The 19,949-nt window shown below is 60.8% G+C and overlaps 1 protein-coding gene across 1 annotated transcript; it reads left to right on the plus strand.

The window, feature by feature from the left end:
* Window positions 1–8: 8 nt before the first annotated feature.
* On the plus strand, window positions 9–19,638 carry DDX54 (DEAD-box helicase 54). Its single transcript, XM_049619301.1, has 20 exons — window positions 9–309; window positions 3,131–3,260; window positions 4,639–4,709; window positions 5,282–5,470; window positions 5,561–5,610; window positions 6,411–6,452; window positions 6,577–6,672; window positions 7,324–7,445; window positions 7,554–7,615; window positions 7,696–7,827; window positions 9,236–9,446; window positions 11,839–11,973; window positions 13,402–13,632; window positions 13,735–13,808; window positions 14,534–14,740; window positions 15,829–15,971; window positions 16,065–16,178; window positions 16,829–16,933; window positions 17,147–17,259; window positions 19,171–19,638. Exons 1-20 carry the CDS (start codon window positions 136–138, stop codon window positions 19,401–19,403), a joined length of 2,634 nt encoding a protein of 877 aa, XP_049475258.1. The 5' UTR covers window positions 9–135; the 3' UTR covers window positions 19,404–19,638.
* Window positions 19,639–19,949: the final 311 nt, after the last annotated feature.

The raw sequence follows: 19,949 nt of genomic DNA on the forward strand, positions 1-19,949 counted from the left end.
CAAGCCTCCCGGGACTGCAAAAGGGGAGGCAGCGCAGGCGGGGCCACGTAGACGCGGCGCCCCCTCCTCGGCCGCGCCGTTAGTACGTCCCCGCGGGCCCCGCCCCCTTCCCCGGTTCCCTGCGCCGGGGCCCGCATGGCGGCCGGCACGCGCCCGGCGGCCGGACCTCGGTCCCGTGCTGCCATGGCCCAGTGGAGGAAAAAGAAGGGGCTGCGGAAGCGCCGAGGCGCGGCCTCCCAGGCTCGCAGCAGCGACTCAGAGGACGGCGAGTTTGAGATTCAGGCGGAAGATGACGCCCGGGCCCAGAAGGTAGGAGCGCGGGGCCGGGACACACTTTGGAGCCCGAGCCCCAGCCCCCCGCATCGCCCCGCGCTTGGGTTTCCCCAGCTGGGGAAGTGGTCACAGCTGAGGGTGGGGAGAGGTCGGCTGGCCGGGGGTCGGGGGCAGGGCCGCCGGCGTGAGCACGTGCGCCCGTGCCCGTCACGCCGCGGCTCGCGATGGCCCAGAGCCTCTGCGTTCCGGGGTCCGGGGCCTGCGGGGCCTTCCTGGCCGGCTTTTGGTCGCGCGCGCCTCATTGGCTACTTCTCGCCCAGGGGGCGGGTCCTCGCTCCTTTTGGTCCAATGAAAAGTGCGGGTGCCGAAGCTCCGACTTGGAGAGTTTGCGGGATTCTTGTGAGGTTAAATTAAGGGGAGGCTGGGCCGCGTGGTTTGAGGCATTGACGCCGCCCTGGGTAACCAATAGTAAATTAAATAAACATGCGTTTGCTGGCCAGGCTCCGTGTGCCGGGCTCCTTGCTGAGAACTTTACATGCCTTATTTATTTAATCCGCACCCCAGCCCCTTGAGCCAAGTGGGGCTTTCCCCATTTTCCAGAGGCGGACCCTGAGGCCTAGAGGGGTTCAGGAGCTTGACCAAGACTTCGCAGCTTGTGAGCGGGAGAGTCAGGATTCAGACCTCCGGTTCCAGGGCTTGTACTGTTTCCGCTACTGAGTGCCAACTGTATGCAAATGGGGGGGGCGGGTGTGAGCACCACTAATGCGAAAGAGCTAGAGCCCATTATTTCCCACAGCCGTGTGACCAGACGGTGTCTGACACGGAGCAGGGTCTGGATAAGTAGATGAAAGAGTGGATGTTTACATGAAGAGAGGGATCTATGCTCCTCCAGGTCAGGGAGCAGACAGGATCTTACCGTGTTGCCTCACCCCAGTGAACCCAGTGCTTGGCATACAGTAGGTGCTCTATAAATGTGGAGAAATTACTAAGGCACAGGAGGGCACAGAGAGCAGGTGCCAAAGAAGAGCCCATGGATCTGGTTCAGACAAAGAGCTTCACCCTGTGTTCAAATGTGGCCCAACCCTGTACTGGCTGTGGAACTTTAGAGAAATTGCTTCACCGCTCTGTGCCACATCTGGAGAGGGCAGAAGTTTCCACATGCATAGGAAGCAGATGATTATATGCTGCCCAAAGACTGTTGCAAGGATGAAATTACAGTGTTCGTGCATTCGGCTCATTCAGTAAACATTTCGGGGGCCCCAGTGTGTTCCAAGCACTTTGTTTTCACAGGCCGACGAACTTTTCCTATTCAGGACCAGATGGTAAATGTTTTAGGCTTCATGGGGCCACGTAAGGGCACTGTCTGCTTTGTTTGATTTTTTTTTTTTTTTTAATCTTTAAATGTGTAAAATCCATTCTTAGCTCACAGCTCTGGCCCAGACAGTTGTAGGGACGATAGAGGGTCACAGAGGAAAGAACATAGACTCTGAAGCCAGGGTTCAAATCCCTGCTGACCGTGTGAGCCTGGGCAGGTCACTTCATGGCTCCGTGCCTCAGTTTCCTTCTCTCTAAAATGGACAGACTAATAGTACCTACTTCCCAGAGTCGCTGTGAGGATTAAGTGAGCTAATTTATATGAATGCTCAGAGCAGCACCTGGCTTAGAGGGAGCACCACGGAAATTTTAACCATTATCATGAATTAGTGCTCCAGAAAGTTTTTTTTTTTAATTTCTTTAAAATTTTTTTAATGCTTTTTATTTATTTTTGAAGGAGAGAGAGATAGAGCATGAGCAGGGGAGGAGCAGAGAGAGAGGGAGACACAGAATCCGAAGCAGGCTCCAGGCTCCAGGCTCTGAGCTGTCAGCACAGAGCCCGATGTGGGGCTCGAACTCACGAACCGTGAGATCGTGACCTGCGCTGAAGTCGGACGCCTAACCGACTGAGCCGCCCAGGCGCCCCCAGAAATGTTATTTCTGAGAACCAGGGGGACAGTCCTGTGGTCTGAGAAGGCTCCCCAGAGGAGGTGTCTGGGTTGGGTATAGCTGTGCCAGCACAAGTGAGAAGGTTCTGGATAAGCGGGAAGAAGGCCAACAGGAGAGAGAGAGCAGAGTGGGGACAAGTGATGGACCAGAACAGGGCAGCTTGGAAAGTCTAGTACCACACACACACTGCATGCTTTGGTTGACCCTCTAGAGTTTTTGATTTTTTTTTTATGTTTTATTTATTTTTGAGACAGAGAGAAACAGAGCATGAGCAGGGGAGGGGCAGAGAGAGGGAGACACAGAATCTAAAGCGGGCTCCAGGCTCTGAGCTGTCAGCGCAGAGCCCGATAACGGAACTCGAACCCACGAACCACGAGATCACGACCTGAGTCAAAGTCGGACGCTTAACCGACGGAGCCACCCAGGCGCCCCTAGAGTTTTTCATTCGGGCTTTGAATGACAGGCCAGAATGACAATGATGGTGACACCCCAGGCATGTGTTGGGTGCTGTTCTAGGCTTTCTACTTAACCCATTTAGTCTTTACAACACCGAGGGAGGCGTGTGCCGTGGTCCGTCTTCCACGTTTCCCAGATGGGGAAACACAGACTCAGGGAGATAAAGTCTCTGGTCTGAGGTCTCACAACTGGTAAGTGACAGTGGGGATTGAAAGCTAGGCAGTCTGTCTACACAGCCCACTCTCTGACCCCCTGCCCTGCCCCAGTTGTAGGAGAGCCCTTTCGCAGAGAAGTCACGTGATCTGGCAGGGGCGACATCGGCCTGAATGTGGGGGGGACGTCCGCAGCAAGACATTCCCTGTCCCCCGTGGTCTGTTTGTGCCTGGAGTGACACCGCCTCTCCGTTCCTCCCTCCCAGCTGGGACCTGGCAGACCCCTGCCCACCTTCCCCACCTCGGAATGCACCTCCGATGCGGAGCCCAACACCCGGGACATGGTACGAGCCCAGAACAAGAAGAAGAAGAAATCCGGAGGCTTCCAGTCCATGGGTGGGTGAGCCAGGCATCCGGGGACAGTGGGGCAGTAGGAGCAGGGGCTCGTCGTGCCCTCTGCGGTGCGCGACTGATGTCTGCTCTGGGCCCAGCACCGTGGCAGCTGTTCGGTGCACTGAGGCCTGGCCCAGCGAGAGAGCGGTTAAAGCAGTGCTGGCGACAGAACGGGCCAGGACATTCGGGGATTTCCTGCGTGACAGGATGCGTTTCAGAGCAGAGGGAGGGAAGGTGGACTGGCTCACTGGAAATAACGCTAAACCCTCTTTCTTGCTCTTTACAAATCAGTAGCACCCGGCACAAAGATTTAAATGTCAAGGTGAATATTTTTGTAATTCTAAAAAAAAGAAGCCCTTTGTAAGTATGATCTGAACATTGTCCAATTTGACTTGTTTTCAGTCAGACATATGTATGCCGAAAAACGCTGTGAGCTGAGTTAAAGTAAATGCTGTCTCAGGGATGTACTTGCAACCTTTCGGACAGATACAGGGTTGATATCCTTGATATACAAAGAGCTTTTACGAATCAATAAGAAAAAGATACCCTGATAGAAAATTGGGTGAAGGAAATGAATAGTCGGCTCGCAAAAGGAATTTAGACAGCAGGTTCATGTACTAAAACTGTGCTAAATTTCATCAATAATTAGAGAAAGAGCAAATAAAAACATTTACGTGTGGCTACTCTCTGCCTTTCTGAATTGTAAAAATGAAGGATTCACCAAAAACCAGCTACAACCATGGTATTTCCCTGTCCCCAGGCCTCCTTTTGCCGTCCCATTGCCGCAAGGCCCGTCCCATTCAGTCTCTAAAGGCCACCTCCCCCACACGGGACCACGTGCTTCATTTGTCAGCACCCACGCCCGTGCCCATCACGGGCCCTGGCAACTTACCACCCTTTCTTTTATCTATAGAAAATTTCAAACGTATCAAAAACTAGAAAACAGTGAGCTCCCAGTACCCATTGCCAGTTTCAACGCTGAGTCCTGTGTCCTCTGTCCCCGTCTTCCCGGAGGATTCTAAAGCGAATCGCAGACCTCCGCTCTGGTATCCCTGAATAATTCCCACATGCCTCCAGGAGACGCAGGAGCTTACCACGCCTGAACAGGCACAGCTCCCCAGCACCCTGCGAGCCCCGCCACTCTCAGACCCCAGTTGTGTGGTGGCACTGAGTGTGTTCAAAGCAATCCCCAGGAGGTTCATGCCCCCCCCCCTCCCCCAGTCAGCAGGCGCGTCTCCCGAGTCTCTCTCAGTTTTATTCTGTCGCTTTTCTTTTCTTCTGGCTGTTAATTTGTTGATGACACAGTCATTTGTCCCGTGTAGTTTTCTGTAATGGGCCCTAGGGTCTCCCCTCTCCCTGACCATCCCTGTGTCTTTCCCAGGCTTGAGCTACCCAGTGTTCAAGGGCATCATGAAGAAGGGCTACAAGGTGCCAACACCCATCCAGAGGAAGGTACGAGATGGGGCAAGTTAATGGAGTTGGGGAGGAGGGGATGACCGACTTGGTCCTCCTGTCCAGCCTCTTGACAGCCACCCCTTGTCCCGGCTGTCACGTTGATCCCCTCTTAGTCTGGCTGAAGCCCCACACAGCTGGTCCGTTTCACAGGTGGAGAAAGTCGGGCCTCTTTGCCATTTGAGCCTCCCCCTGGCTGCCTACCGCTGAGCCCCCGCCCGGGCAGCTCACAGGCACCCCATTGTCACCCCCTGCTTGTGGGTGTTGTCCTCAGACATTTAGCCAAGATGTAGACAACGATTCTCTGGGGTCCCGAGGAGGAGGAGGAGGAGACAGGGAGGTAGAGTCTGGCTTGACCTAAAGAACGGTGTTTCAGCCCCGGAAAGAGGTGGGGGTAGTGAGCTGCCTGTCCCTGCAAGTGTACAAATAAGCCTTGGCAGGAATGGGCTCAGGACTGGGCAACAAGCCCCTTCCCACTTAACAAGAACCCCAGTTCGCCCACACCCCGGGGGACTCGACACTCTGGATCGCGTGGGGCTGACCCTACCCTTCCCCTGCTCATGCCTCTCCAGACCATCCCGATGATCCTGGATGGCAAGGACGTGGTGGCCATGGCCCGGACGGGGAGCGGCAAGACGGCCTGCTTCCTCATCCCCATGTTTGAGCGGCTCAAGACCCGCAGCGCCCAGACTGGGGCCCGTGCCCTCATCCTCTCGCCCACCCGCGAGCTGGCCCTGCAGACCATGAAGTTCACCAAGGAGGTGTGTTGGGGCCGGGGCCGCGGGGCTGAGCTGGGGCCGGTCAGGGAGGCCTGCGCGGGCTGAGTCATCTCTCTCTCTCTCTCTCTCCAGTTGGGCAAGTTCACAGGCCTCAGGACCGCCCTGATCCTGGGCGGGGACAAGTAAGTGTGCCCTTGCCCCGTGCCACGGTCACCACCATGAAACCATACCCCGTGTCTCCAGGGTATCAGATTGAGCCTGGGTTGCTCACGAACAGTGTCCCTGCACACTCCTCAAAGGAGGGAAACGTGCAGTAAAACACCAGGAATTTCCCACACAACTCCGACCGAGGTTCCGGAACTCGGACCGAGGATCCGGGGCTCCCGAAGGAGCCACCAGTGCACAGGGTCAACTAAATGGGTAGCTCGGTTGTACGTGTTTTAATACGTGCACGTACTTGTGAGCTGTTGCCCAGACATCAGGGAGGTCTGTAATCGCCCCAGTGGGAAAATGTGCTGGTACCACCTTCTGGTGGATGTGTGTGTGTGTGTGTGTGTGTGTGTGTGTGCGCGCGTGTGTGTGTGCGCAGTCAGCACACTTGTCCCACAGATGAGCACCCTGGGAAAGTGGGGGCTTGTGATCGCCAGAAACGCCTCCCTGGGCTGTGCTAGGCCACACTCAAAATTCTGGCTCCCCCAGGGGTCCCGAGGATGTTTCAGAGGAGGACTCAAGTTAGGGCTGTGTGCCCAGGGGTCTGAGGGCAAGGACGGGAACCCGGTGGGAGTTCTTTGTGGTATCGGTCCTTCTGTATGTTTGAACTTGTAAGTCTTGTCAGGGCAGTGCCTCTGCCTAGTACGACAGCAATAGCCTTTCCCCGGCGTCTGAGCCTCGGGTTGGGGTGTGGGCCTCGCCTGGGTGCCTGGTTATGGAGAGGGACTAAAGTGACCCGTTCCGTCTCGCTCGCACCTCCTCTCCCCCCTAGGATAGAAGACCAGTTTGCAGCCCTGCACGAAAATCCCGACGTGTGAGTTTGGGTTGAGGATGGCGGTCTGGGGCCCCTTCCCCGATGGCCGACTGCTGGGGCGTGCGGGGAGGGCTCTGCCGGCGGCCCTGGCCCTGGGTGACCCAGCCCGCGCCCCCCCTTGCAGAATCATTGCCACCCCCGGGCGCTTGGTGCACGTGGCTGTGGAGATGAACCTGAAGCTGCAGAGCGTGGAGTATGTGGTGTTCGATGAGGCGGACAGGTGAGGCCGCGGGTGCCCCGCCGCGCACCCGCGTCAAGGCTGGCTCCAGGGCCGGGAGGAAGGACTTTGCCGGGAGAGACGAGCGTGGCCTGCCCAGAGCAGTGCTTTCCCAAACGTGGGCCACAGACCCGAGGCGGCACCGGAGCTGACACGGCCTTCTGGTTTTTATTTTGCGTTTGCCTCCGGTATTCGCTTTTAGGGGCACCAAAGACAACAGCAAAACAACCAACAGGCGGTGTCAGAGAACTAGAAAGGAGCAGCACACGGCTGGGAGCGCAGACAGGGGTGGGATCACATAGCAGCCCCGTGAATTCGGGTGAATCTGAGGGTCCGTGGGCCTTGGCGGGCTCATCCACGGGCTGGGGACCCAGCGGCCTGCGCGGGCAGGTGCTGGGAGTGTCGGTACCTGAGGACACGAGACGGGGGCGGGGGCTGCCCGCACTGGCTTCAGCGGGACCCTGCGCATTCCTGAGAACAGACAGTTTTTAGGTCGGTGCTGCTGGGGCTGAGGAGGTCACGCAGAGAAAAGGGGAGCCGGAGAGCGCGTCGAGCACGTGGGCCGCACGCCGGAGTGCGGTGGGGGCCGGGGTGCGGGTTGGGGGCTCGCGGGAACCGAAGCCCGTCTCCCGACCCCCGCCCTCTGTCCCCCAGGCTCTTCGAGATGGGGTTTGCCGAGCAGCTGCAGGAAATCCTCTGCCGCCTCCCCGGGGGCCACCAGACGGTCCTGTTCTCTGCCACGCTGCCCAGGCTGCTGGTGGAGTTCGCCCGGGCCGGTGAGTGAGCCGGGCCGCCGCGGGGGGGGGGGGCGGGGGGGGGGGGGGGGGGCTTGGCTTTGTGACTCCCTCCCCCCACCCGCCCTTCCCTGTGCCGACCGACCGCAGGCCTCACGGAGCCCGTGCTCATCCGGCTGGACGTGGATGCCAAACTCAACGAGCAGCTCAAGGTGAGGCTCCGCCCGTGCCCCTTCCTGGGCCCGCGGCCGAGGCCCCGGGAGCCCACCCTCCGCCGCCCCTCTCCCCGCAGACCTCCTTCTTCCTCGTGCGCGAGGACACCAAGGCCGCCGTGCTGCTCCACCTGCTGCGCACTGTCGTGCGGCCCCAGGACCAGACGGTGGTGTTTGTGGCCACGAAGCACCACGCGGAGTACCTCAGCGAGGTGAGAGGGGCCCTGAGGGAGCCGCGACGGGGTTGTCCAGGGCCGCCCTTCCTGGGGGGGGGGGGGGGGTGCGGGCCAGCGCCTCCTCCGAGGCCCCCCCCCCCGGAGCTGCAGCTCCGTGTGCGGCCACCAGAGGGCAGCACCAGAGCTGGACGCAGGCCAGGGCCGGAGCCCTTTTGTTCTTTAACTTTTTATCGTGAAGAATTCTGAACGCACACTAACGTCGGCAGGTGGCGTGACTGACTCCCAAGTACTCGGGTATCAGCTCGCAGCCGGTCTTGAGTTCTCTGACCCTCCCCCGCAGCCAGGTTATTTGGAAGTACATCCCCCACAATCCTACCGTTTCTTGTAGGTTTTCAGTGTCCCCCAGATCTCACATTTTAAAGTGGAGACGTACCCTGCAAGCTGGAAGCTGTGTAAGGAAGGCGTCCTAAGCTCACGAGAGCAGCTTTTTTTTCTTTTTTTTAGTGTTTATTTTTGAGAGAGAGAGAGGTAAGAGACAGAGAGCAAGCAGGGGAGGGGCAAAGACAGAGGGAGACACAGGATCCGAAGCAGGCTCCAGGCTCTGAGCCGTCAGGACAGGGCCCGACGCGGGGCTCGAACCCACGGAGCATGAGATCATGACCTGAGCCGAAGTCGGATGTTTAACCATCTGAGCCACCCGGGCACCCGTTACGGGAGCAGCCTAATGAGTTTTTCCATACATATATACCTGTGACCCTTGGCGTGGGGCAGTCCGTGTGCCCCGGAGGCTGCCGGGGCCCCTTGCCAGTCGTCACCACCTACCCCGGGTCGGCCCCACCTGGGGCCTGTGTTCTGAGGACGCAGCTCACTGGGTTTCACTTGGCTGACGCGCTTTTAACGGTGGTTCCTCTGTGCAGCTGCTGGAATCACTGATGAGTAAAACCAAAGTAGTAGTTTTTGAAGAGCAGTTCACACCGTCACGGCCCTTCTTGCGTTCCAGGCCCTGCGCTCAGCCCTGTGTGCGTATTGGCTCATTTAATCTTCACAGCAAGGCTACAAAGAGGGAACTCTTAGTCTCCTCATCCTACAGATAAGGAGAGTGAAAGCACAGAGAGGTTAGGTAACTTCCCCAAGGTCACACAGCTTCTTAGCGGCAGAGTTTGTGTCCTGGGCCGGTACTTCTCTAGGGGACACCTCAGCACCTGTCCTCTGCTTCGGTACTCAAAACAGCCCTGCAGAGACGTGGGGTGAAGTCCCCTTGGTGCTGATGAAGACACCGGGCTGGACCTACCCCCAGAGCTGGGACTCGGACCACAGGGACCCGACCCCAGAACCCTTGGTCCTACCACCACACCGTGGCACCCCCGCCATGGCCTGGCCTGCTCTCCCGCCTCCCGCCGGCCTCCTTACCCCTCTCCCTCCCTCTCGTCTTCACTCCGCGCAGCTGCTGACGACCCAGGGGGTGAGTTGCGCGCACATCTACAGCGCCCTGGACCAGACGGCCCGCGAGATCAACCTCGCCAAGTTCACCCACGGCAGGTGCTCCACCCTCATCGTGACGGACCTGGCGGCCCGCGGCCTGGACATCCCGCTGCTGGACAACGTCGTCAACTACAGCTTTCCTGCCAAGGGCAAGCTTTTCCTGCACCGCGTGGGTGAGGAGTCGGGAGCTGGATCTGGGCCCCGGGCGGGGGCCGCGACCGCGGGGCTTGGAGCCACAGCTGGAGAACTCGAGGGCCCACGGGGAAGGGCCCGTGCGTTCGCATCTCCGGGGCAGGGCGCGGGCACGATTCCCACGGCTCTGAGCGCCGATCCTCCTCCCGCTTCGACTCCCCGTCCTGGGCTCGCTGCCTCCCTTTGCTGTCATGGTCCCCGATGACACGTCCCCTGAGCCCCTCCTCCTCACAGCCCCCTCCCTGCAACTCTGTCACTTTGTCTGGTCAGCTCCTCTCCTTTAAACCTTCACACAATTCAAACACCCGCAGACCCCTCTGCCTCCTGTTCACCCACGGCGGACAGGAGCTCCTGACTTTGTCGAGTCCGCGCGTGGGGGCCCCCTTCCTCTCAGCCCCCCCGGCCAAGCACTCTTTAATCTCCAGTGATAAAAGTAAGGCACGCGCATAGCAGGAAAACTACAAAACGAAACAGAGCAACGGAAGGCAGTAAGTCACGCGCCTCTCGTTAGTGATGTGATGGCCACTCGATGGTCCCCCAGCGCTCCTGCGGGGCCGGGTGCCAATGTTATACTCGCTCTTTTTGTCTTTGTGACAGCCTCACGTAGCGGGTGTCGACAGCATCAGCTCTTGTTTCACAGATGAGGAAGCTGAGGCCAGGGAGGTTAATAACTGGCCGGGGTCATACAGGTAGCAAAGTGGGGCAGCTGGGGCTGGAGCCCCTTCTTCACCGCCATCCCTTCTTGCCTCCCTGGTGACATGGCTGTCACTTTGCTGTGTCCCTTGTCACTGCTGTCTTTTTAAAAACAGCGGTAGGGGCGCCTGGGTGGCGCAGTCGGTTGAGCGTCCGACTTCAGCCAGGTCACGATCTCGCGGTCCGTGAGTTTGAGCCCCGCGTCAGGCTCTGGGCTGATGGCTCGGAGCCTGGAGCCTGTTTCCGATTCTGTGTCTCCCTCTCTCTCTGCCCCTCCCCCGTTCATGCTCTGTCTCTCTCTGTCCCAAAAATAAATAAAAAAACGTTGAAAAAAAAAATTAAAAAAAAAAAAAAAAACAGCGGTAAAACATACATAACACACAGTTACCGTTTTTAGGGGTGAGTTCAGGGGCAGTGAGTACATTCGTATGGCTGTGCACTCATCACCACCAGCCACGTCCAGAACCTTTCCTTCTTTCCAAACTGAAGTTCTGTTCCCATGAAACATGAGCTCCCCATCCTCCCTCCCCCAGCCCTGGCCACCACCGTTCTGCTTTCTTTGTCTCCTTTTCACTCACGAACGTGCGAGTTGCATTTGTAAATGCCGGTAAGGTAACCACGCGTCCGTGAGAGAAGAATCTGGCCGGCAGGTTCCGTGTATTCAACGTCATTGAATGAGTAAACGGTGGCCACCCGTGGTGGGCCCCGGGAGAACCGCCTCCACCTCCAGTCGGGGTGTGTGGGAGGCACCATCTGGGTCCCCTGCTGCGGGACAGGGGGCCTGGTCTCCCTTTGGTTGCTGCTTGTGGTGCCCTGGTTCCCATGGCTCTGGGGAGGGGTGGCTTGCAGGTTCCTTGTGGGGTCCATAGAACCCCCCAAGGGGACTTTCTCCTGTGCTCTGTGACCAACTGTGAGTCAGACCACCCCAAATGAACCTCCTGAATATGGAGACACTTTGTTTTTACGAGAGGCAGAAACAAGCCCAAAGTAGGGTCACACTGGGGTTTGCTTACCACAGAACGAGAGTCGCCGGATATTCCTTCCTGTAACCTGTTTCTTCCATCAGTGTACGTCGTGCGTGTTTTTCGCTCACCATTAAGCATCATTCTATGATGGGTGGGCAAGTTGTGTTTGTAAAGGACCAGAAAGTAAAGATTTGAGGCTCTGGGGGCTCATAGTCTCGGTGATCTCTGCCGTTGTAGCGTGAAAGCAGCCCTTGAAAATACGTAAATGAAGGAGCGTGGCTGTGTGCCTGTGGAACTTTATTTATACAAATAGGCAGGGGTCCGGCTTTGGTCACCGGCCACAGTGTGCTGGCCCCTTTCCTCGCCTGTGTAAGTCCCACCCTGGGGTTTCCAGCTCGTTCATTTAGCCAGTTCTCTGTCAGGTCTTTGGGGGAAGATCTCCCAAAGTGGGGACACTGCACACTTCTGATAGTGATGACGAGCGAGGTGCCTTATCTTTGTTTCTGCCGACTTCCCAGAGCGCGGCGTTGACTCGTGCGCTCGTGCAGGGAACCCCGGTGATCGTTGGTGCCCCTTCTCCTTTTGTAGTTGGGGACAGCGGCTCGGTGAGGTGCGACCTTGGCCTGGCTTGCTACTTTAGAGTGGGGCCAGTGGGACTCATGCTGGGCCGTGGAGTCCCTTGTCTTTGCTTCAAGTTGACCTTTTCTTCCCACAGGCCGCGTGGCCCGGGCGGGCCGAAGTGGCACAGCCTACTCTTTGGTGGCTCCAGACGAGGTCCCCTATCTGCTGGACCTGCACCTGTTCCTCGGCCGTGCCCTCACCCTTGCCCGCCCCCATGAAGGGCCCTCAGGTGAGCAGAGGCCGGGGCACTGGGACAGGAGTTCCCTGTGGGTCCCCTGTGGGTTGCTGGTGCAGCCCGGGGTGACGCTGTCCTGGCTTGGGGAGGAGGTAGGGCTCGATTTGGCCCCGGGGCGAGATCCCCGTATTTTAAATTCAGGATTTCACATAAAAATCCAGGTTTCTGATGTCTTTCGGAAAACAGTCAGGTCTGCCTGTGCTGAGTCTGCCTTTTCCTGGGGTTGCTGTACAGGCAGTGCTAGGCCACATGCCTGGATAGATGCCCCCCTCCTCTCCGCCCCCCCCGCCCCCGGTTCACCGCAGCCTTCACCCCCCACTTCTCGTGTGTGCCCAGCCGCTGGAGGTATATGTTTGAGACCCTGCACTTAACTGAGTTTCTGGGGCAGTCTCAGGCAGGTAGAGGGAGACTCGGGTTTAGGCGGAGCTCACAGAACTTTCCTTCGCTCTCTGTGGGGTGGGATCACGTAGGGCAGGAAACGGCGGTCACGGCAGCCTCCACCTATGGGCCTGCCACCCGTCGAGCCCTCAACGCACACGTTCTCGTGCGTTCGTCGGAGAATTTGTGAGGCCAAGCCACGCATCCCGCGTTCCTTGTTACCGAGCAGGGAGGCGGGAGGCCCGGTGTAAACGGACCCTGTGCTCGGGGCCTGGACACGGCATACAGCCCTGCACGTGCTCGCCGGGCACCCACCGTGCGCCGCCTCTGTGCCTCGGAGCGTCAGGAGCCCCTGCGGCCGAGCCCCTGGGCCCGGCACCCAAATGCCATTCTGGAGCCTGTGGCAGGCCCGGATCGACACCGGGCGGCGGGGGTGGGAGGGGCAGGGAGAGGGAAGGAGCCCCCACAGCAGCGTCCCAGCATGACGCCACCCACAGAGTGGTTGGCCTTCAGTGGAGACCATCCTGCGTCTGCCTGAGCGCCAGCCAGGGTGGGTGGCCTGGCCCGGGGCCCACTGCGTGCAGAGGAAGGCCGGCCGGCAGGCTCCTGACTCAGCGTGGGGGCCGAAGAGCTGCTGGGCAAGACTCCCGACCCCTGCTGAGCCTCAGTTTCCTCCTCTGTAACGGGAGTGTCGTGGCGGTTCGGTGGTCTTGTGGGCGAGTCGGCAGAAGGCAGTAGCCAACAGCTTGGGCTTTGCAGGGCATACGGTCCGTGGCACCTGCTCAACCCTGCCCTTGGAGCACAAGTTAGCCAGGGGCAGTGAGAAAACGGATCCATGGGGCCGAGTTCCAGTACGGCTATATTCGTAAACACAGGCGGCGGCCCTGGGGCCGTAACCGTGGGCGCCCGGTTGGGCACATCCGCGCGGCTGGCGGTGGGAGCTGCTCCGTACCTGCGGCTCGTTTCGTGATTCTGGGGCCGGTGAGGGGAGGGCCGGCCGCAGGCCGGGGCCGGGCCGGACGGGCTCTGCGTGTGTGCCGGCAGGTGCGGTCGGTGGGGACGGGGTGCTGGGCCGGGTGCCGCAGAGCGTGGTGGACGACGAGGAGGGCGGCCTCCGGAGCGCCCTGTCGGCGTCGCTGGAGCTGCGGGGCCTGGGCCGGGTGGCCGACAACGCCCAGCAGCAGTACGTGCGCTCCCGGCCCGCGCCCTCGCCCGAGTCCATCAAGAGGGCCAAGGAGCTGGACGTCGCGGGGCTGGGCCTCCACCCCCTCTTCAGTGAGTCCCCGCTTGGGGCACGGGACGGGGGGGGGGGGGGGGGGGGGGGGGGGCCCCGCTGAGCCTGCCCCTGGCCTCACGCCTCCTCCCCACGCCCACCAGGCTCGCGCTTCGAGGAGGAGGAGCTGCGGCGGCTGAGGTTGGTGGACACCGTCAAGCACTACCGCTCGCGGGCGGTGAGTAAGGGGGTGAGAGCACACGGGGGGCGGGGCGAGGCCCTCTGCGGCCTGGGGTCACGCGGTGGCCGCCGTGGAGCCGGGACTCCGGCCGAGCCCCCCGCCCCCAGCGGGACCCCGGGGGGGGGGCTTTTCCTTCGGAGTTTGCAGGTTCTTTGTTCTCAGCTCTGGTTCATCGGTATCTCTAGAGACGCCTCCCGTTCTAGAACCCTCCCGGCTGGTCTGCAGTAGGTTCACATGTGGTAGCCATCTCCTGCCACTTCCAGAGGGGTAGACTGAGGCTCACAGCGGGGAGTGACGTGTCAGAGGCCCGGAGCTGGCTTTCAGTAGCCTGTCATCCCCTCTTGACGCCCCCTGAGCACCCCACCTGGTGCCTGTGCGGGGCACGCGTGGAAACACAGAGAGACCTTCCCGGGAGTGGGCAAGCCAGGCAGCCGGTATCAGGGGAGGAGAGCTGGAGAGTGTCATCGTTACGAGCACTGGTTTCAGAGCCACGTGAACTGGGCTTGAGATCCCACCCTGGCTTGTCTCAGCTGTGTGACCTTGGGTTGGTTACTTGCCCTCTCTGGGCCTCCCATTTCTAGTGGCGAAACACAGGTAATGAGAATAACCACCTCGTTGAAAGGACTTGGAGAGAAATGCCATAGGGAGCCCCCCAGACTGGTGAGGGCAGGGCCGGGGAGGAGGCGGCCCGTGGGTGAAGGACTCCTGTGTCCCCTCCGCAGACCATCTTTGAGATCAACGCCTCCAGCCGGGACCTCAGCAGCCAGGTGATGCGCGCCAAGCGGCAGAAGGACCGCAAGGCCATCGCCACCTTCCGGCAGGGGCGGCAGGGGCGGCAGGAGGGCCCAGGCGGCCCAGGCCCAGGCTGCCCGGCACCCCGGGAAGAGAGGCCTGAGGAGGAGGAAGAGGCAGCGGGAGAGAGTTTGGAGGTATGGGCCCCACCCTGGGGACCCTAGATTCTGGGCCTGGGGGGTGGGGGCAGAGGTGGGGCTGTTCTCAGGGCTCTGAGCAGTCGCTGCGGGTGGATGCCGGGCCCCACCCCTGACACGTGCAAATCGGTAACTCGGAGCCTCAGCCTCCCCGTCGCCGAGTGGTCCCTGTGCCTCGCCCAAAAGCCCGGTGCCGGAGGTGTCTCAGGATCCAGGATCTTCAGGGTGGGTGCCCTGTGTAGACCTAACACCCCACGGAGGTCTGGGGGGTCACTGCTGTCAGAGGCATCGGAGGTCCTGCAACAGGACGTGACGTGCGGCCCCCACGCCGAGGTGACAGGCAGCCTCTTGGTGGCTCAGCTCGGCCTTTGCCACCAAGTGCATTTCAGGGAAGCTCATTTTCAGAACCTTGGTGGACCAGGGCACAGCAGCCAGTTGACAACGGTCCGTGGTCTTGGGCCCGCAGGGCAGATTCACGGCGGCACCCAAGGGTCCCTAGTGCTGGCTGTATCATTGTCATGGTCACCGTGACCGTCTCAGCCTGAGGCCCGGGGCAGGAGGAAAGGGGCAGAGGGGACTCTTGGGAGCAGTGGGGCATGACGCAGGCAGCTTCAGACGTGGGACCTTCGTGCCGGAAGGCAGGCCGGGGGGACACGGACAGCCTGTCCACCTGGTGGGCGAGGTCCTGGATCTGCTCGTCCACCAGCATGCCCCTTTTCTATTTGATTTGGACAGAGGGCTCAGCAGCCAGAAACTACAGGTGAAAACCCTGGGACTAGTCCATACTGTGTAGAGCCAGGCCAGGCCCAGAGAGGGGCAGGGCCTTGCCTTGGTCACGCAGTCTGAGGGACCAGCCTGGGGCTGGAGGGTGGATCTTGCCCCGCTTGGCACCACAGCCCCCCTCTCCCCCACCCGGTCTGCTCTGCCGGTGCTGAGGCGGTGCCGGAACGCGGACGAGGAAACTGAGGGCGGAACTGACAGTACCAAACTTTTAGCCCCTGGCTCTCGACTCCGGCTGGACTGGAGGGTGGAGAGGCCAGCTGGGCTCCCCGGGGGCTGCCGGTGTGACCGGGGCCTCTGTCCGCCAGGATGTCTTCACAGAGGTCATAGGCCGGAAGCGGCAGCAGCCGGGACCTGAGCGGGGAGCCAAGAGGCGGAGGGAGGAGGCCCGGCACCGGGACCGGGAGTTCTATATCCACTACCGGCCCAAGGATTTTGACAGCGAGCGGGGGTCAGTGGCTGGCTGGTCCTGGGGTGCGGCAGGTCGGGCCTGATGGGCTGGCCGTTGACCCTGTGACCTGTCCCCCCCCCCCGCCCCCTGCAGCCTGAGCATCAGTGGGGCTGCGGGGGCATTCGAGCAGCAGGTGGCTGGTGCTGTCCTGGACCTGATGGGGGATGAAGCCCAGAACCTGACCAGGGGCCGGCAGCAGCTCAAGTGGTAAGCGAGCGAGCGCCCTCCGTGCCCCCGTCTGCCACGTGGTCCCACACAACAGGCCCGTGGCCCCCTGCCCATCCTGACTCCTGTTTGATCCTCTAGAGCGGGAAATCCCCCCCCCCGTTTGTGCACAGCCTAGATGGTGACCCCCCCCCCCATGTTGTCCCACGTGATCACACACAGCGAGGACAGTGACCCCACCACCACCTCCCGCCCCCTGAATTTCATCATACACAACAGGGTATGATCCATCTTGACCCATCTGTCCTTTTTGCCAGCTCGTCTTTCTAGACAGACCCGTGACCCATTCCTCCTATTTGGACTCTGGTTCCAGAGGAGTGATAGGACCCCACCCAGGGTCGCAGGGCCAGGAGGTGGCAGAGTAGGATTGGGACCCTCCCAGAGGGGCCCCTAACACTGTTCCAGGCCCCCCAGTTCCCGGTGACCCCACACCTGGGCTGCCAGGAAGAGACGAGGAGGGGCAGGGAACAGGCCTTTACTGAGCATTTGCGTGCTAGGCACAGGCACGCTGCCTCCCTTGAGTCCTCTCAGCCAGGCAGTGAGAGGGCCGGGGTGGAAACAGGCGCCGAGGGCAAGCGGGCCGCCCTGGCCCCCTCCCTCCATGGCAGCCCTCCCAAGTCCCTCTCCCGCAGGGACCGTAAGAAGAAGCGCTTTGTGGGACAGTCAGGCCAGGAAGACAAGAAGAAGATCAAGACGGAGAGTGGCCACTACATCAGCAGCTCCTACAAACGGGACCTGTATCCGGGGGGTGGGGCCGGGGGGTGGGGCCAAGCGGCTTCTATCAGGCGTCCCCTGGAGGTGGGAGCTGGGTGGGGGGGTGGGGCCAAGCGGCTCCTGCTGCCCCCGCCCCCCAGAGGTGGGACCTGTGTCTGCCAGCGGGGCAGGACCTGCTACGTAGGTGTCTAGGGCACCAGGGTCCAGCACGCAGCCTCCTTAACACCGTTTCCCAGCTACCGGAAGTGGAAACAGAAGCAGAAAGTCGATGATCGTGACTCAGAGGACGAAGGGGCATCCCAGCAGCGAGGCCCAGAGCGAAGAGGGGGGAAGCGGGGCAGAGGCCAAGGTAGGACGGTCCTCAGAACAGACTGGCAAGTGGCCCATTAGATCATCTGGGCATTTGATTCTCTTTGATCGGGGCCTGAGCCCTTGGGCCGGCGCCAGGCTGCAGTGGGATTTGAACCGGCTGTGTCGGCAGGGCCTGCGCTCCCCAGGCACAGCGTGGTCAGCTGCCCTGCACGCCAGGGCCCAGCCGGCCCTGTGGGGCAGAAAGGCCACCTGGTGGCAGCACTCAGGACCCCTGCCATGGCCTGAGGGGCGATGGCCCCCGTGCTGCCCCCACCTCTGGGAGTGAGCTTGCTGTCTGTCAGAGGGCTCCCCCTTGCTCTGGGGGAACGGCCTCTATGCTGGGCACACCACACGTGACCTGGGGGCGAGAAGATACAACGTCTTCTAGGTGAGGGCAGTGACCCAGCCTGGGTGCTCCCATCCAAGGCCTCCCCGCAACCCTGCAGGGCTGGTCACTGCCTCTTGGGTGCCTCTGCATCCGGGCCCTGTTCCATGTCCCAGCTGCTAGACTCGTCCCCATCCTCACTCCGGGCCTCCTAGAGGCCGTGCTCCCTCTCTGTCGGCACTCTTCCTCCTGGGCTGGGCCTCCCCTGTCCGTCCCTCTCGGTCTGTCTGTGGTTTTCTCAGAAGCGTCCTCTCTCTGGGTCTCAGTTTCTGTCTTTGCATCTGTGACTCTAGATCCCTGTCCCTGATCCTGTCTCTCTCTTCATTCTTTCTCTGTCTTCTTTCTTCGCATCTCTCGGTTGTTCTCTGTCCTCTCTGTCTCCTGCTGTCTCCCTCATTGTTTCTGTTCCTCTCTCTACACACACATCTCCCAGTGTTGGTCTCTCCCCCTCCCTGTGTCTCTATGTCTCTCTTTTCCCTCTCTGTGTCTCTGTCTGTGTCTCCATCTCCCTGCGCCTCTGTAATGTGGCCCTGCCTCCGCTGGGCTCTCTCACCCCTCGCTGCCCAGCCCCTGCCCACCTGGGATGGAGCAGACCGCTGTTCTGGGCTTGCGGGCGGGCAGCTTGTGGGGAGGGGAGTATGGCCTGGGGGCCTTGGGAAGGAGCAGCTGTTCTCCCTCCAAGCTTTGTCCCCATAGGAGGTGACGGGCCCCTGTCAGGCGCCCCGGCCTGATCATCTGTGTGGGAGCCCTGGAAAGGTCACTCTCGTGGGAAGGGAGGAGCCAGGCAGGGAGAGGGAACATGGTAGAGGAGGGGGACCCAGAGCTTCGTGGGGAGCCAGGAGGCAGGGGCTAAGTGCCCTTCTGGAGACCTGGGAAAGCAGCCCGGGTGAGGCCATTGACCTGGGCTGCTGCCACTTTGCTGCGTGACCTTGGGCAAGTCCCTTCCCCTCTCTGGCCTTCTGTGACTGCTCTGCTACCAAAGGAAGGTTAAGCTAACAAGCCTAAGGCATGCAATCCAGGGAGACAAGGATTGGAGTCTTTGTCCACCAGTGCTGGGTCCCCAGTGCCTGCCATAGAGCACATGCTCAAGAAGTCTTTGTTGGATGATCTGTAATCGTGATAATTAACCTCAGGAGGCTCTTCCTCTGGGCTAGGCCTTGTTCTGAGCACTGTCCACATAGTAACTCGTCTGCTCCTCATTGGGACCCAGTAGGCAGGTGCTATTATCTGTCATTCAGAGTGGGGAACTGAGGCTCAGAGAAGTTAAGTGACTTGCCCGAGGTCCAAGAGGTCCCAGCTGGGATTTGAACCCTGGCAGGGTTGGCTTGGGGTTCCGTGCTATTGACCACAACAGCAGACTGTGTAAGCTTTATTGAGCACCTACGACGTGCCAGACCCTGGGGCCACAGCAGTGAGCACAGCACGGGAGTGGGGCCCCCCCGAGGGGCGGTCTGGAGGCCCCCGGAAGGGGAGGAGCCGGGAGCCATCCCGGAGGCTGAGCTCCTTGGATCCCTGTCTTGGCAGGCGCGTCCCAGCCCCGCACCCCAGCTGGCCCTGCAGGCCGCGTGCGCTCAGAGCTCAAGACCAAGCAGCAGATTCTGAAACAGCGGCGCCGAGCCCAGAAGTTGCGCTTCCTGCAGCGTGGGGGCCTCAAGCAGCTCTCCGCCCGCAACCGGCGCCGCGCCCAGGAGCTGCAGCAGGGCGCCTTCGGCCGGGGCGCGCGCTCCAAGAAGGGCAAGATGAGGAAGAGCATGTAAGGAAGGTGGCCCGGCCCCCCGGGCCCAAGCGCGGACATCGGCAGACGTCCCCTGTCTACACCGCGCGCCTGGCCCGTGCCGGGCGCTGGTGGAGCTCCCCGCGGGCGCCGTCATCCGTGAGGAGTGTCGTGCGGCCACGGAGCGCCAGCAGCCTCTGCCCAAGAGGAGACATTTAAACGGTCTTTGAGGGCGCACGGGAGTTTGCCAGCGAGGTCGGGACGGCCAAAGCCCGAGTTGGCGACCCCGCCGCTGCCACTTCCCCGCGTTCTGGGTGGTTCCTGAGCCCGGAGGTGGGGGCCACACGGGTCCGAGCCCTGAGTGCCTAAGGCCCGGTGATGTATTTTTAATGTAATAAACCTTTATCAAGCACTCCCCGTGGAGCAGGAGCGCAGTCGGCCCAAGGAGCTGGAAGGGACAGGGGCCTGACGAGCTGTGAGGGCATGGGCTGGGGGAGGGGAGGGGAAGTGGGGTGGGGGGCAGAGGGCTCAGCTGTTCCCCTCCGGCTGTGAAGGGGTTAACACGTCCCCACCGCTCGGCAGAGGTCAG

Source organism: Panthera uncia (genome assembly GCF_023721935.1).
Source record: "Panthera uncia isolate 11264 chromosome D3 unlocalized genomic scaffold, Puncia_PCG_1.0 HiC_scaffold_8, whole genome shotgun sequence".
Taxonomy (NCBI): Eukaryota; Metazoa; Chordata; class Mammalia; order Carnivora; family Felidae; genus Panthera; species Panthera uncia.

Bases quoted from the DNA above. Each gene is read 5' to 3' on its own strand.
- DDX54 (XM_049619301.1), top strand. From the start codon at position 136: ATGGCGGCCGGCACGCGCCCGGCGGCCGGACCTCGGTCCCGTGCTGCC. The intron at 7,446-7,553 runs GTGAGTGAGCCG...GACCGACCGCAG, and splicing joins GGTGGAGTTCGCCCGGGCCG to GCCTCACGGAGCCCGTGCTC. The intron at 15,972-16,064 runs GTCAGTGGCTGG...CGCCCCCTGCAG, and splicing joins GATTTTGACAGCGAGCGGGG to CCTGAGCATCAGTGGGGCTG.